The following is a 13,820-nucleotide window of genomic DNA, read 5'->3' as shown; positions in this document are numbered from 1 at the left end:
AAAATTGACTATAACTTGGTCATTCTGAGTTATTGAACTACAAAACAGAAACTCGTTGTTGGATTTCTTTGAAACTCACAGAAAGTAATCATCAGACTTATCTCTACAGCTGATTAACATTTGGAGCCATTTTGATTCAAGATGGCTGCCATAGTTACCTCAGCATACATAAAATACAGCAAAATGAATAACGCTGTGAGCCATTTTGGTTCAGCATTTAAGGCAGAGCATTGCCTTGCGATGCCATTTTGGTAATACATGCAAGTTAGGTGAAGTGGCCATTTTGAGTCAACATGCAAGTTAGGTGAAGCAGCCATATTGTTTCAACATGCAAGTTAGGTAAAGTGGCCATTTTGATTCATCATCCAACTTAGGTGAAGTGGCCATTTTGATACAACATGCAAGTTAGGGTTGGCAGCCATTTTGATTCAACATGCAAGTTAGATAGAGTGGCCATTTTGATTCAACGTGCCAGTTAGGTGGCTTTTGGAAATCAAAACCCCAAGATGGCTGACAATGCAAAAAATGGAAAAATACTATAAATTGGTCAATTTTGGTGATATTGAGCTGCAACTTGGTGTGGGGATAGCTGACAATGTCTCCTATCAATTTCTATATAAAAAAATTAAAATCCAAGATAGCCACCAAAGCTACTTTCAAATTGCCTTAACTCAGCCGTTTTTATACATAGAGAGCTGGAATTTGGTGAGGTTGTAGCTGAGAACATGCTCTATCAAATACGGAATGCAAATCAAAAATCCAAGATGGCCGACAATGCAAAAATGGAAAAATACTATAAATCGGTCAGTTTTAGTGATATTGAGCTGAAACTTGGTGTCAGAGTCAGAATCAGAGTTTCTTTATTGTCATTCGCACCTCATGTGGTACATGTGGTGGAGCGAAATTATGTACACAAGGTCCCAGTTACATCCAACAATAAAATGTATAAGAAAAACAGTAATAACATCTAAGATATGAACTAAGAAAAACATCAACTAAATATACACTAAGCACTCATAACATAAAACATTGAACATCAGCACAAACATGAACATGAGTCTGTGAGCAGATGTGCACGCATGAACACATCAACATTGAAACAGATCAGCAGCAACATGATATGGTTTTTCACAGTGATTATTCTAGTTAGAGATTCATGAGTCTAACAGCCTCAGGGTAGAAGCTGTTCCTCAGTCTAGTGGTTCTACACTTAATGCTCCTTAACCTCCTTCCTGAGGGGAGTGGGGCAAAAAGTGTGTGTGCTGGGTGAGTGGGGTCCTTCATGATGCAGGTGGCCCTCTTCCTGCATCTGGAGGTGTAGATGTCTGTGATGGTGGGGAGGCTGATTCCGACAGATTTCTGTGCAGCCTTCACCACTCTCTGCAAAGCTTTTCTTTCTGCAGCTGTGCAGCCTCCATGCCACACGTTGATGCTGGAGCACAGGATGCTCTCCACTGCACACCTGTAGAAGGAGCTTCCCAGACCAGCTCGCCTCAGCCATCTGAGAAAGTAGAGTCTCTGATGAGCTTTCTTGATCAGGCTGATGGTGTTGTTGCTCCAGCTGAGGTTGTCATTCATGTGTACACCCAAGTACTTGTAGCTGGAGACCACTTCCACCGCAGATCCTCTTATGTTCAGGGGGGTGTAGATGTTTTTGTTCCTTCTGAAGTCCACAATCATCTCCTTTGTCTTCTTCACATTGATGTGAAGGTTATTCTCTTTGCACCAGCTCTCCAGGTGTCCACCTCTTGCCTATAGCTGGACTCATCATTGTTTGTGATGCATCCCATCATCTGCAAACTTTACAATGTGACAGCCTGGATGGGTAGCTGCACAATCATACGTGAGCAGAGTAAACAGGAGGGGGCTCAACACACATCCCTGAGGAGAGCCAGTGCTGAGGGTTATGGTGGAGGAGGACAAGTTGTGGATCCTCACTAACTGTGGTCTGTTTGTTAAAAAGTCTAGTACCCAGTTGCAAATGGAGGGGCTTAGTCCTAGTGTGGATAGTTTGTCCATCAGGGTTTGGGGGATCATGGTGTTGAAGGCGGATGTGAAGTCCACAAAGAGCATACGGATGTAAGAGTTTTTCTGCTCCAGGTGGTTGAGCGCAGTGTGGACCACAGAGGAGATGGCATCCTCTGTTGATCGGTTCTCACAGTATGCATACTGATGAGGGTCCTCGTTGATGTTGATGGTTGTTTTGATGCGAGTCATGACCAGTTTTTCAAAGCATTTAGCGACTTTCAGGGTGAGGGCCACTGGCCGATAGTCATTCAGACCAGCCACTGTAGAGCTTTTTGGGACTGGGATGATGGTGGCTGTCTTCAGGCAGGTGGGAACTGTCTCCAGAGTAAGTGAGGTGTTAAAGATGTCTGCCAGCACCTCACAGAGCTGATCAGCACATTCCTTCAACACTTTTCCGGGGATGTTGTCTGGGCCAGTTGCCTTGTGCGGATTAATCCTCCTGAAGGTACTCCTTACTTCTGCCGAGGTCACGCTGAGATGCTCTTCATCTGGTGGTGAGGTGAGTCTGGTGCTGGGTGGTCTGTTCGGGTCTTCAAAGCGTGCATAGAACTTGTTGAGGGCATCAGGCAGAGATGGGTCTTTGGGGCATTGTTTGCTCCTTCCTTTGTAATCTGTTATGCACTTAATGCCCCTCCACATGCTCCAAGGGTCTTGTGAGATGAATTGACCCTCGATCCTCTTTGCATATGTGCCCTTGGCCCTCTTAATACCAGCAACCAGCTCTTTTCTTGTCCTACTCAGCTCCTCTGAGTTTCCAGACCTGAAGGCAGTGTTCCTGGCTTCCAGCAGGGTACGCACCTTTGCATTCAGCCAAGGTTTTCTGTTTGGGTAGCTTTTAACATTTCTGATAGTGGAGACGGTGTCAGTACATGTACTAATGTAACCCAGAACTGAGGATGTGTATTGGTCAAAATCAAGCGAACCTCCATTTTCAGCAGCTTCTCTGAAAACCTGCCAGTCTGTTCGGTCAAAACAATCTCTCAGTATGGGGCCACTGTCCTGGATCCAGCCTTTAACTTTCTTTTGTACTGGTCTGGAGCATCTCAGCGGTGGCATGTAAGCAGGAGCCAGGAAGACTGAGATGTGGTCTGACAGTCCTAGGTGGGGGCGGGGTTCGGCTTTGTATGCATCTTTTACATTCGTGTAAACACGGTCCAGTGTGTGGTCTCCACGTGTTGGAATCGCCACATGTTGATAAAAGCTTGGGAGACAGTCCTTTAGATTCATGTGGTTAAAGTCTCCGGCTACCACGTAAAGAGTCTCGGGGTGTTAGTTCTGCAGCGAGCTGATGATATCATGAAGCTCCTGCAGTGATAGTGGGGATAGCTGAGAATGTTTCCTATCAAATGCTATATAAATCTACAATCCAAGATGGCCACCAAAGCTACTTTCAAATTGCTTTAACTCAGCCATTTTTACACATAGAGAGCTGAAATTTGGTGAGGTTGTAGCTGAGAACATGCTCTATCATATACGGAATCCAAACCAAAAATCCAAGATGGCCAACAATGCAAAAATGGAAAAATACTATAAATCGGTCAATTTTAGTGATATTGAGCTGAAATTTGGTGAGGTTGCATCTGAGAACATTCTCTATCACGTACTGAATCCAAATAGAAAATCCAAGATGGCCGCCTTAGCTAAAAGAGAAAAAATACCATAACTCGGCCATTTTTAGAGTATTCATCTGAAATTTGGTATAAAGGTAGCAGAGAGCAAACCCAAACACCTTTTACTATTAAATAAAGAAATTAAATCGGCACCAGCCTGGCAGCCCCCGTTAAAGTTTCTCCAGGAACTTTCTAGTTATCAATTTACCATTCTGTAACTGTGTAAGGAAACAGCCTCCAATTGGAAAGTAAGCTAGCTAGCAGCAACAGGTAGCTAAAATATACACTGCTGCTGCTGCCTGTCAGTGCTGTAACATTAAAATGTTTACTTTATCTATTAATGTAAAATCTCTGACATCTTCCAACACTGTTGTTTAGAATAGCATTTTAAATATTGAATTAAAAACTATATGTCAAACCATTTCCATGTTCTGATGTGATTAATAATTTTTCTTTTTACTTTCTTCTTGGGTCCATCTTTCTCAGCAGCAGCTCATCTAGCAAGCATGGCACAGTCATCAAGATGTTGTTATTGCAGTGTGCCATGTTGTTCCAATAATAAACAAAAAACGCCGTATTTGAGTTTCCCCAATTTTCCCGTGAACAAAGAAATATGTTCCTGTTGGGTGAGAGCGATCAGGAGAGATGAAGGGCCAACTTTTAAAATCCTTCGTGGGAGCACCCATGCATGCAGTCTGCACTTTGCCATTCATCAGCCAGTGGAAGAACCCAGAACAGACAAGGAGCAGTGCCATCTAGATTTCACTGGAATGATTGGGGTAAATGGAGGGAAGACAGTGCTGAACATTTTTAAAAATAAACAAAAATGTGTCATGACCATGAAGTGACTGATTTCCCACCTCTAGGGAGATGCTCACAAGCTCATGAGTCAGTTTACTTGTGAGCAAGAAAGTGTCTCGGTGCTGCTGGCCAGGATGACTCCCAGGAGATGCCTGACCCCGGGAACTGTACAGAGGAGGCATTACCTGCAGGTGCAGTGGCAAAAGATCACGACTCTGCCTGCCATTCTTCTCTGGGTTAGTATTGCAGAAAACGATTGTAGAAAAATTATATGGCAGTGAATAACACTGTAACCATCTTGCGGTTGTATTCTGAACATTTTGGACTTGCTAATGGTTGAGAGACAGTCAGTTAATACATGCAATGATTTGAATGAGGAGGAGCAGCTTTATACTTTATGGAAAATATTGCATATTTTGTGTTTTCCCCTTTGAAAAAAAATACATATAACTTCACCTCAGAACTGTTAAGGCAGTAACAAGTAATAGGAGAAATGCTGTCATACAAAAGATATTTGATAATTGAACAGGAAATTGATGGGTGGATACGTGATGTCTATTAAGATTTATATTTTCTTTTATCTTAGGTCAACTGGATGATGCCACACGGAGAATTCAAGAGTTGCAGAGACAAGTTTTGTCTCTAGAAATGGAAATCCAGCAGCTGACAATTAAGAAGTGCCCTCCTGTGTGTGTGTGTGTATGTGTGTATATGTATATATATATATATATATATATATATATATATATACATACAAGTTTCTTTACCAACATTGCTCCATGTACAGTGTTCAATAAAATTATAAAATGAATTTTTGCAAGAAGCAACCACAAACCTTGTTTAATTGTTACACAACAGAAGCTTTAATTTGAGCATTTCCTCCCCTCTTCCATGTACTACATTACCAGATGTGTAAAATATACAAACAGATGCAATTTAAATGTAAAAGATGTACATATGCAGATTACTGAAGACAACCTATTTAAAAAAAGTTCTGACAGAATTCTTCACAACATCAATTCATTCATTAGTAGAATAAAAAAAAAAGATAAATATACGAATAGATTTCCAACACAGCTGCTTGCAGTAATGAATGTTCATCCAAGAAGTGTGACTTAAAGGAGCAGCGAGGCTCTAGAGTGGTTTGTCTCCTTTTTGATCAAGACGACACTGATAATTTGATATTAGGCAGCAGCAGATGAACCACAGCTGACTGAACCTCCTAACTGACTGGTACTCCTTCACCCTTCACATGGCCCTCTCTGCTAAAATCCTCAGATGACCCTAGGTCTTCTGGGTGTATTCTTTGCTGAGTTGCTGCTTCTGAGAAAGATGGACACAAGAAGAAAGTAAAAAGAGAAATTATTAATCATCAGAACATGGAAATGGTTTGGCAAATAGTTTTTAATTCAATATTTAAAATGCTATTCTAAACAACAGTGTTGGAAGATGTCAGAGATTTTACCATTCATCCATCCATTATCTTCCGCTTATCTGGGGTCAGGTCGCGGGGGTAGCAGCCTAAGTAGGGAGGCCCAGACTTCCCTCTCCCCAGCCACTTGGGCCAGCTCTTCCGGGGGAATCCCGAGGCGTTCCCAGGCCAGCCAAGAAACATAGTCCCTCCAGCGTGTCCTGGGTCTTCCTCTGGGCCTCCTCCCGGTGGGACGTGTCCGGAACACCTCACCAGGGAGGCATCCAGGAGGCATCCTAAACAGATGCCTGTGCCACCTCAACAAGCTCCTCTCGACACAGAGAAGCAGCAGTTCTACTCTGAGTCCCTCCCGGATGATCGAGCTTCTCACCCTATCTCTAAGGGAGAGCCCAGACACCCTGCGGAGAAAACTCATTTCGGCCGCTTGTATCCGAGATCTCATTCTTTCGGTCACAACCCAAAGCTCATGACCATAGATGAGGGTAGGAACATAGATCGATCGGTAAATTGAGAGCTTCGCCTTTTGACTCAGCTTTCTTTTCACCACGACAGACCTGTACAGCGCCTGCTTCACTGCAGACGCTGCACCTATCCGCCTATCTATCTCACGCTCCATTTTTCCCTCATTCGTGAACAAGACCCCAAGATACTTGAACTCCTCCACTTGGGGTAGGAACTCCTCCCTGACCCGGAGAGGGCACTCTACCCTTTTCTGGCTCAAGACCATGGCCTCAGATTTGGAGGAACTGATCTTCATCCCGGCCGTGTCGCACTCAGCTGCGAACTGCTCCAGCAAAAGCTGTAGATCACGATCTGATGAAGCCACATCATCTGCAAAAAGCAGAGACGCAATCCTAAGGCCACCAAAATTGATCCCCTCAACACCTTGGCTGCGCCTAGAAATTCTGTCCATAAAAGTTATGAACAGAATCGGTGACAAAGGGCAACTTTGGCGGAGTCCAACTCTCACCCGGAACAAGCCCGACTTACTGCCGGCAATGCGGACCAGGCTCTGACACCGGTCATACAGGGACCTAACAGCCTGTATCAAAGGGCCCGGTACCCCATACTCCCAGAGTACCCCCCACAGGGTTCCCCGAGGGACTCGGTCGAACGCCTTTGTAGATGAACATATGCATGATATATTCATAAATTAAACGGATTATTTCATTTTTCTGGACTGAGTAATAACGTGCATTGAATTTAATAAAATGTGGACGGAAACGTGTTTATCTTTGACTCACCAACGACAGTGGGTCATTTATTAACAGAATCAAAGTTTAACACATCACACATTTACATTAATTTGGCAAAATATGAAAATAACAACAGCTTATTAATCAGTTTTACAAGGAGGAAACAATACGGCGATTGTTTCCCTTGCTTCTTTTTGTACAACAGACATTTCTAAAAATACCTGGAATGATTTCTAGCAGATAGAAGAGTTTAAAGATGAAATTGAAGTTTAAGTTTAGAGAAAAAGATGGATGAGGGAAATGTGTACGAGCATCAGAACGGCACTCTCCGGTGAGTTCCCAGCTTCTTCCCCAGTACACTTAGGAGGTATAAATCAACTCTTTTACCTGGAGATGTCTCCCTGGTACGAAGCTCCATTTAACGCACCCTTTCAGCGTCTCCGTATGAACAGCTGTGAATCGTCCGAAGTAGTGACGGTACTTGTTTGACACAAGTTCACCTCACGAGTGGACTTCACATGAGTGGAGTCCTTCAGAAGTTCCACTCAGAGGTGGAAGATGTCATAATCCCCACAAGACTCGGAAGAGCTCTGGATCATGCTGGACTTCTGTTCTCCCAAACGACTGGAGCTGCAAACTCTCCACCTGACTCCAACTCGACTCCAAACTCGACTGGGTTGAACTAGGAAGTACCGACATTTAAAGAGCTCTATTTCCGGTTCACTTGGGAGTTTCCTGATTGGTCGTTTCGACCAGACAGGGGTGTGTTTTTGTGACGTAAGAGGTCACTAGGAGTCAGAAAAATAGCAAGAATGTTATGGAACAGATTGAAAATGTTTTTCAGACAGACGAGAGGAATATTTAGACGAGTTGGGGGGAAAACAGGTGCCAGCCTCTATATTTACGTCTGAGAGGATTCTAAAAACATGACAGTTCATTCCAACAACTTGTTTTGCGTTTGACTCCAACCTTGGACCAACTTACACTTGCTCATTCAAAGACAGAAAATCAGAAAATGCATAATTACTCTGTAACAGACCTCAACATGATTTCCACTTTGCATGAGGATTAAAAATCATTATTACTGTTTCACAGTTAATTAAAAATGATTAGTTCACTGCAACATCTAAAAATGGTTTGAACTAAAACACTTTGATTATCAAACATTTGTAAAATAGTAATGATAATAGAAAAGAGAGTGTTCTTTCACTTGATCAATTCAAGAAAGAAAGTCTCAGGATGGGTCAACCTGTATTTCTGGATTCAAATCAATGAAATGACAGTTTCTGTCCCATAAGGTCCTTAAGGTCAGGATTTGACCTCAGGCTTAGTTCACTACACCTTCTCCAAGTCCACAAAGCACATGTAGACCGGTTGGGCAAACTCCCACGCACCCTCCAGGATGCTGCTGAGAGTGTAGAGCTGGTCCAGTGTTCCACGGCCATGACGAAACCGCACTGCTCCTCCTGAATCCGAGGTTCGACTATAAGATGGACCCTCCTCTCCAGAACCCCCCGAATAGACCTTACCAGGGAGGCTTAAGAGCGTGATTCCCCTGTAGTTGCAACACACTCTACGGTCCCACTTTTTGAATAGGAGGACCACCACCCCGGTCTGCCAATCCAGGGGAACTTCCCCCGATGTCCACGCAATATTGCAGAGTCGCGTAAGCCAACACAACCCTACAACATCCAGAGCCTTAAGGAACTCCGGGCGAATCTCATCCACCCCTGGGGTCCTGCCACCGAGGAGCTTTTTAACCACCTCGGTGACCTCAGCACCAGCGATTGGAGGGCTCGACCCAGAGTCCCCAGGCTCCACTTCCTCAGTGGAAGACATGCCGGTGGGATTGAGGAGGTCTTCAAAGTATTCTGCCCACCGACCCACAACATCCCGAGTTGAGGTCAGCAGCACACCACCCCCACTATAAACAGTGTTGGTGGCGTACCGCTATCCCCACCTGAGACGCCGGATGGTGGACCAAAATCGCCTCGAAGCCGTGCGGAAGTCATTCTCCATGGCCTCTCCAAACTCCTCCCATGCCCTTGTTTTTGCCTCAGCGACCACCCGAGCCGCATGTCGCTTGGACTGCCGGTACCCATCAGCTGCTTCCGGGGTCTCACAGGCCAAAAAGGCCCGATAGGACGCCTTCTTCAGCCTGACAGCATCCCTCAACGACGGTGTCCACCATCGGGTTCGAGGGTTGCCACCGTGACAGCCACCGACAACCTTGTGGCCGCAGCTACGGTAAGCCACCTCGACAATACAGGCACGGAACATGATCCACTCAGACTCAATGTCCCCCACCTCCCCCGGAACATGTTCGAAGTTCTCCCGGAGGTGGGAGTTAAAACTCCATCTCACAGGAGACTCTGCCAGACGTTCCCAGCAAACTCTCACAATACGTTTGGGTCTGCCAGGTCTGACCAGCATCCTCCCCCACCATTGGAGCCAACTCACCACCAGGTAGTGATTAGTGGACAGCTCCGCCCCTCTTTTCACCCGAGTGTCCAAGACATGTGGCTGCAGATCAGGTGAGACGATGACAAAGTCGATCATCGAACTGCAGCCTAGAGTGTCCTGGTGCCAAGAGCACATATGGACACCCTTATGCTTGAAGAAGGTGTTTGTTATTGACAATCCATGACGAGCACCGAAGTCCAACAACAGAACACCACTCGGGTTCAGAACAGTGGGGCCGTTCCTCCCAACCACACCCCTCCAGGTCTCACTGTCATTGCCTACATGAGCCTTGAAATCCCCCAGCAGAACAAGGGAGTCCCCAGGAGGTGCACTTTCCTGTACCCCCTCTAAGGACTCCAAAAAGGGTGGATAATCTGAACTGCCGTTTGGTGCATAAGCACAAAGGACAGTCAGAACCCGTCCCCCCACACGTAGTCAGAGGGAGGCCACCCTCTCATTCACCGGGGTGAACCCCAACACACAGGCACCAAGTTGGGGGGCAATAAGTATGCTCACTCTTGCTCAGCGCCTCTCACCAGGGGCAACTCAAGAGTGGAAGAGTGTCCAGCCCCTCTCAAGGAAACTGGTTCCAGAGCCAGAGCCATGCGTAGAGGTAAGTCCGACTATTTCTAGCTGCAACCTCTCAGCCTCACACACCAGCTCAGGCTCCTTCCCCACCAGTGAGGTGACATTCCACGTCCCGATAGCCAGTTTCTGTAGCCGAGGATCAGACCGCCAGGGTCCCCGCCCTCGGCCACCACCCATCCCACATTGCACCCGACCCCTTGGGCCCCTCCCACAGGTGGTGAGCCCATGGGAACGGGGACCCACGTCTCCTCTTCGAGCTGTGCCCGGCCGAGCTCCATGGGTAAAAGCCCGGCCACCAGGCGCTCGCCCGCGTGCCCCACCTCCAGGCCTGGCTCCAGAGTGGGGCCCCGGTGACCCACGTCAGGGCAAGGGAACATTACGTCCATTTGTGTTTCTCATCATCGGGGTCTTTGAGATTTCACTTTAATAGATAAAGTAAAAATTTTAATGTTACTGCACTGACAGGCAGCAGCAGTGTATATTTTAGCTACCCGTTTCTGCTAGCTAGCTTACTTTCCAATTGGAGGCTGTTTCCTTGCACAGTTACAGAATGGTAAATTGATAATGATGGATAACATTACCACAGCTAACAAACACATAAATACTGTTTTTATTAACCTTACCTTGCGCTATATCTTGTAATATAACCTCTATAAATAAAGGTTGAAGGAATGAAATTACGTTAAGTTCCGTTAAGACAGGTCTCCTGAGGGAGAATAGACTGTAAGTAATGATCCACAGCATCGAGTCAAAAAGGAAGTTGTCTGACGTCATGTGAAAAGGGCCTATAGCAAACAAAGGCTACTGTACCAAATAATAACATTGATTTTCACAGGTGTTCAAATACTTATTTGCAGCAGTAACACACAAATAAATTATTTAAAAAACCATACATTGTGATTTCCAGATTTTTTTTTTGAGATTATGTCTCTCACAGTGGACATGCACCTAAAATGAAAATTTCAGACCCCTCCATGATTTCTAAGTGGGAGAACTTGCAAAGTCGCAGGGTGTTCAAATACTTATTTTCCTCACTGTATATAAAGGTGTTTTAAATCCTTCGCACACTCTTGCAATATTCTAAACAATGTTTCTAAACTCTAAACACTCTAAAAGAGAATGTCATGATTTCAGCTCACTGTCTCCTTTGCTCTTTGTGACCTGCAAGTGCTGTTGGCCATGCCCAATTCTGCAGCTGTTCAGCTGCAGCAGGAAGTTTGTCCTGCAGCAGTATGGGCTGCACAAATGTACAAAATCCATCCATCCATTATCTTTACCCGCTTATTCCATTTTGGGTCACGGGGGTCGCTGGTGCCCATGTCCAGCAATCACTGTCCGAGGGGCGGGGTACACCCTGGATGGGTCGCAAGTCCATCACAGGGCCACATAGAGACAAACAACCGTTCACTCTCTCACTCACACCTAGGGACAATTTAGAGTTACCAATCAGCCTAACATGCATGTTTTTGGTCTGTGGGAGGAAACCGGAGCACCCGGAGAAAACCCACGCATGCACGGAGAGAACATGCAAACTCCACCCAGAAAGGCCCCTGGACCGGGGTTTGAACCAAGGACCTGCTCGCTGAGAGGCAGCAGCTCTACCAGTTGCGCCACCATGCTGCCTCAAATGTGCAACAGGTGCTAATAATTTAAAATAATTTAATTTACATTAAATTTCCATGCCAATCATGCAGCTCATCCATCAATCAGCCAGTTGTGTGTCATGTTCAATCTTATTCTGAAAAACCGCAATAAGAGTGAGTCCGCGATAAACAAACCGAGAAGTAGCGAAGGACTACTGTATTGCCTAAGCTTTTCAAGTTGACCAAAAAGGTTACAATTTATTTCTCATTTTAAAGAAGAACATGAATTGTAGCTGTAGTAATATTAGATTAATAATATAATTAATTAATAATAATAATTATAATAATATAATAATAATTATATTATATTATATAATTATATTATAATATAATAATATAATAATAATTATATTATATTATATAATTATATTATAATATAATAATAATAATTATTATAATCTTAAGGGGATAGAGATATTTGTCAAACCAAAATTCAGAACTAGTCTGAAGGGAAGGTCTACCTCAATCCAAGGAGTTGGATTGTGGAATGGTCTAGAGAGTGATATGAAAAATACCAAGTCAATGTGTACATTTAAGAAAAAGATCAAAGCTGAATTGTTAAAGTATATATGAAGTAGCTTAGTGTGTGTTTTGTATTAGAATTAGAAAAATTAGAAAGTTATTCATTTTGTTCTTTTACTTGAAAATTATTATGTTTGAAATAATTGTTTAAAAAAAGGGGCAGATATAATAAGATTTTTTCTTCTTTCTGCTGCCTTTCATTTTAAATCTTTTGTATCTTTTTTATATTGTTATGGAATTGTTTTGTACTTTTTTTTAAATGAATAAACGTTATACCATACCATTAATGAAGCAAATGATTGTAGCCAAACCTGATTAATCTGTTAGTTAATAATGGATTGTGTGAGAATCCCTTCCATCTTTCAAACTTGACATTAATTATGTTGTTGATGCAAATAACTATAAAATGAAATTATGTCAAATCTGTGTGTGTACTATAGAGTGAAGAACTTTGTGGCAATGAAGGTGGTGAAGAGCGCTCAGCACTACACAGAAACAGCCCTGGATGAGATCAAATTGTTGCGATGTGTGAGCATCTGATTGATTTGACATTTTGCTCTCTTATTATTGTTCCATTTTTTACCTTTCTTTTATCTTCCCTCATTCTCACCTCAAGTCATTGCTCCTCCTTCATCTTGTTTCTTTCGCTCTTTCCTACCTTCTCACAGTCACGCTTTAAACCACAACTTTCTTCCTGTTCAGTCTACACTGCTTCTCTTTCGTGTCTTCCTGTCTGTCATTTTCTTTTTTTCTACCTTCAGTCAGTTTTATCATGTCCTCTCAACAATCTCATCCTCCAGGTGAGAGAGAGTGACCCTGGAGATCCAAACAAAGACATGGTGGTTCAGCTGATAGATGACTTCAAGATCTCTGGAGTCAATGGCATACGTATCCCAATCCGAAGTGTGTTTGTATGTGCTTTTGTGAGTCTGACTGACAGACATGATCGAGTCCTTGACTCCTCCTCCCAGATGTGTGTATGGTGTTTGAGGTTCTGGGTCACCACCTGCTGAAATGGATCATTAAATCCAACTACCAAGGACTGCCACTGCAGTGTGTCAAGAGCATTATCAGACAGGTGATCTCTCTCACTCACACAAACACACACATGTAGCAGGAAGGGTTAATACTGATTAAAAATTTGTTATGAATTTTATTTTGAAGGGGGCACCACTCTCAGCTTTGAGAGAAAAAGTCTGAACGTCAGTTTCAGATATTTTAATTACCTACAGTGAGTTCTTTTATATGAAAGATTCAGATGTCACAAATAAAACACATGCTTAACTATACAATTTTGTGAATTCTTTTGGCTTTATATGGGCAAATAACTCTTGGAATTTATTGCTTACATTTAAATGATGGCTTTGTCTAACAACCAGAGTTTATGGAAATTAACTTGACCTTTAAAATACTTGTTAGCAGAAATTAACAGATAAAATGAAATTATTCTGTGATTACCCAAACCAAAATGATATGTGACAGGGTTTTACCTGTACCTTAAATAAAACACAAGGGAGACAAGAATGAGATTTCTAGA

At 43.6% G+C, this 13,820-nt stretch overlaps 1 protein-coding gene across 1 annotated transcript in view; it reads left to right on the top strand.

Moving 5' to 3' along the window:
- Positions 1-13,820, top strand: part of LOC119416508 (SRSF protein kinase 2) — a 145,413-nt gene that overhangs the window by 32,758 nt on the left and 98,835 nt on the right. The window contains exons 3-5 of the mRNA XM_037683741.1: positions 12,724-12,811; positions 13,084-13,171; positions 13,255-13,361. Coding sequence (XP_037539669.1) covers positions 12,724-12,811; positions 13,084-13,171; positions 13,255-13,361 — 283 coding nt within the window. The remainder of the gene's footprint in view (positions 1-12,723; positions 12,812-13,083; positions 13,172-13,254; positions 13,362-13,820) is intronic.

The sequence above is a fragment of the Nematolebias whitei genome, chromosome 10 (assembly GCF_014905685.2).
Source record: "Nematolebias whitei isolate Nwh7 chromosome 10, NemWhi1, whole genome shotgun sequence".
NCBI lineage: Eukaryota > Metazoa > Chordata > Actinopteri > Cyprinodontiformes > Rivulidae > Nematolebias > Nematolebias whitei.
The sequence above is the reverse complement of the archived record's forward strand: the minus strand, read 5'-3'. Positions and strand labels throughout refer to the sequence as shown.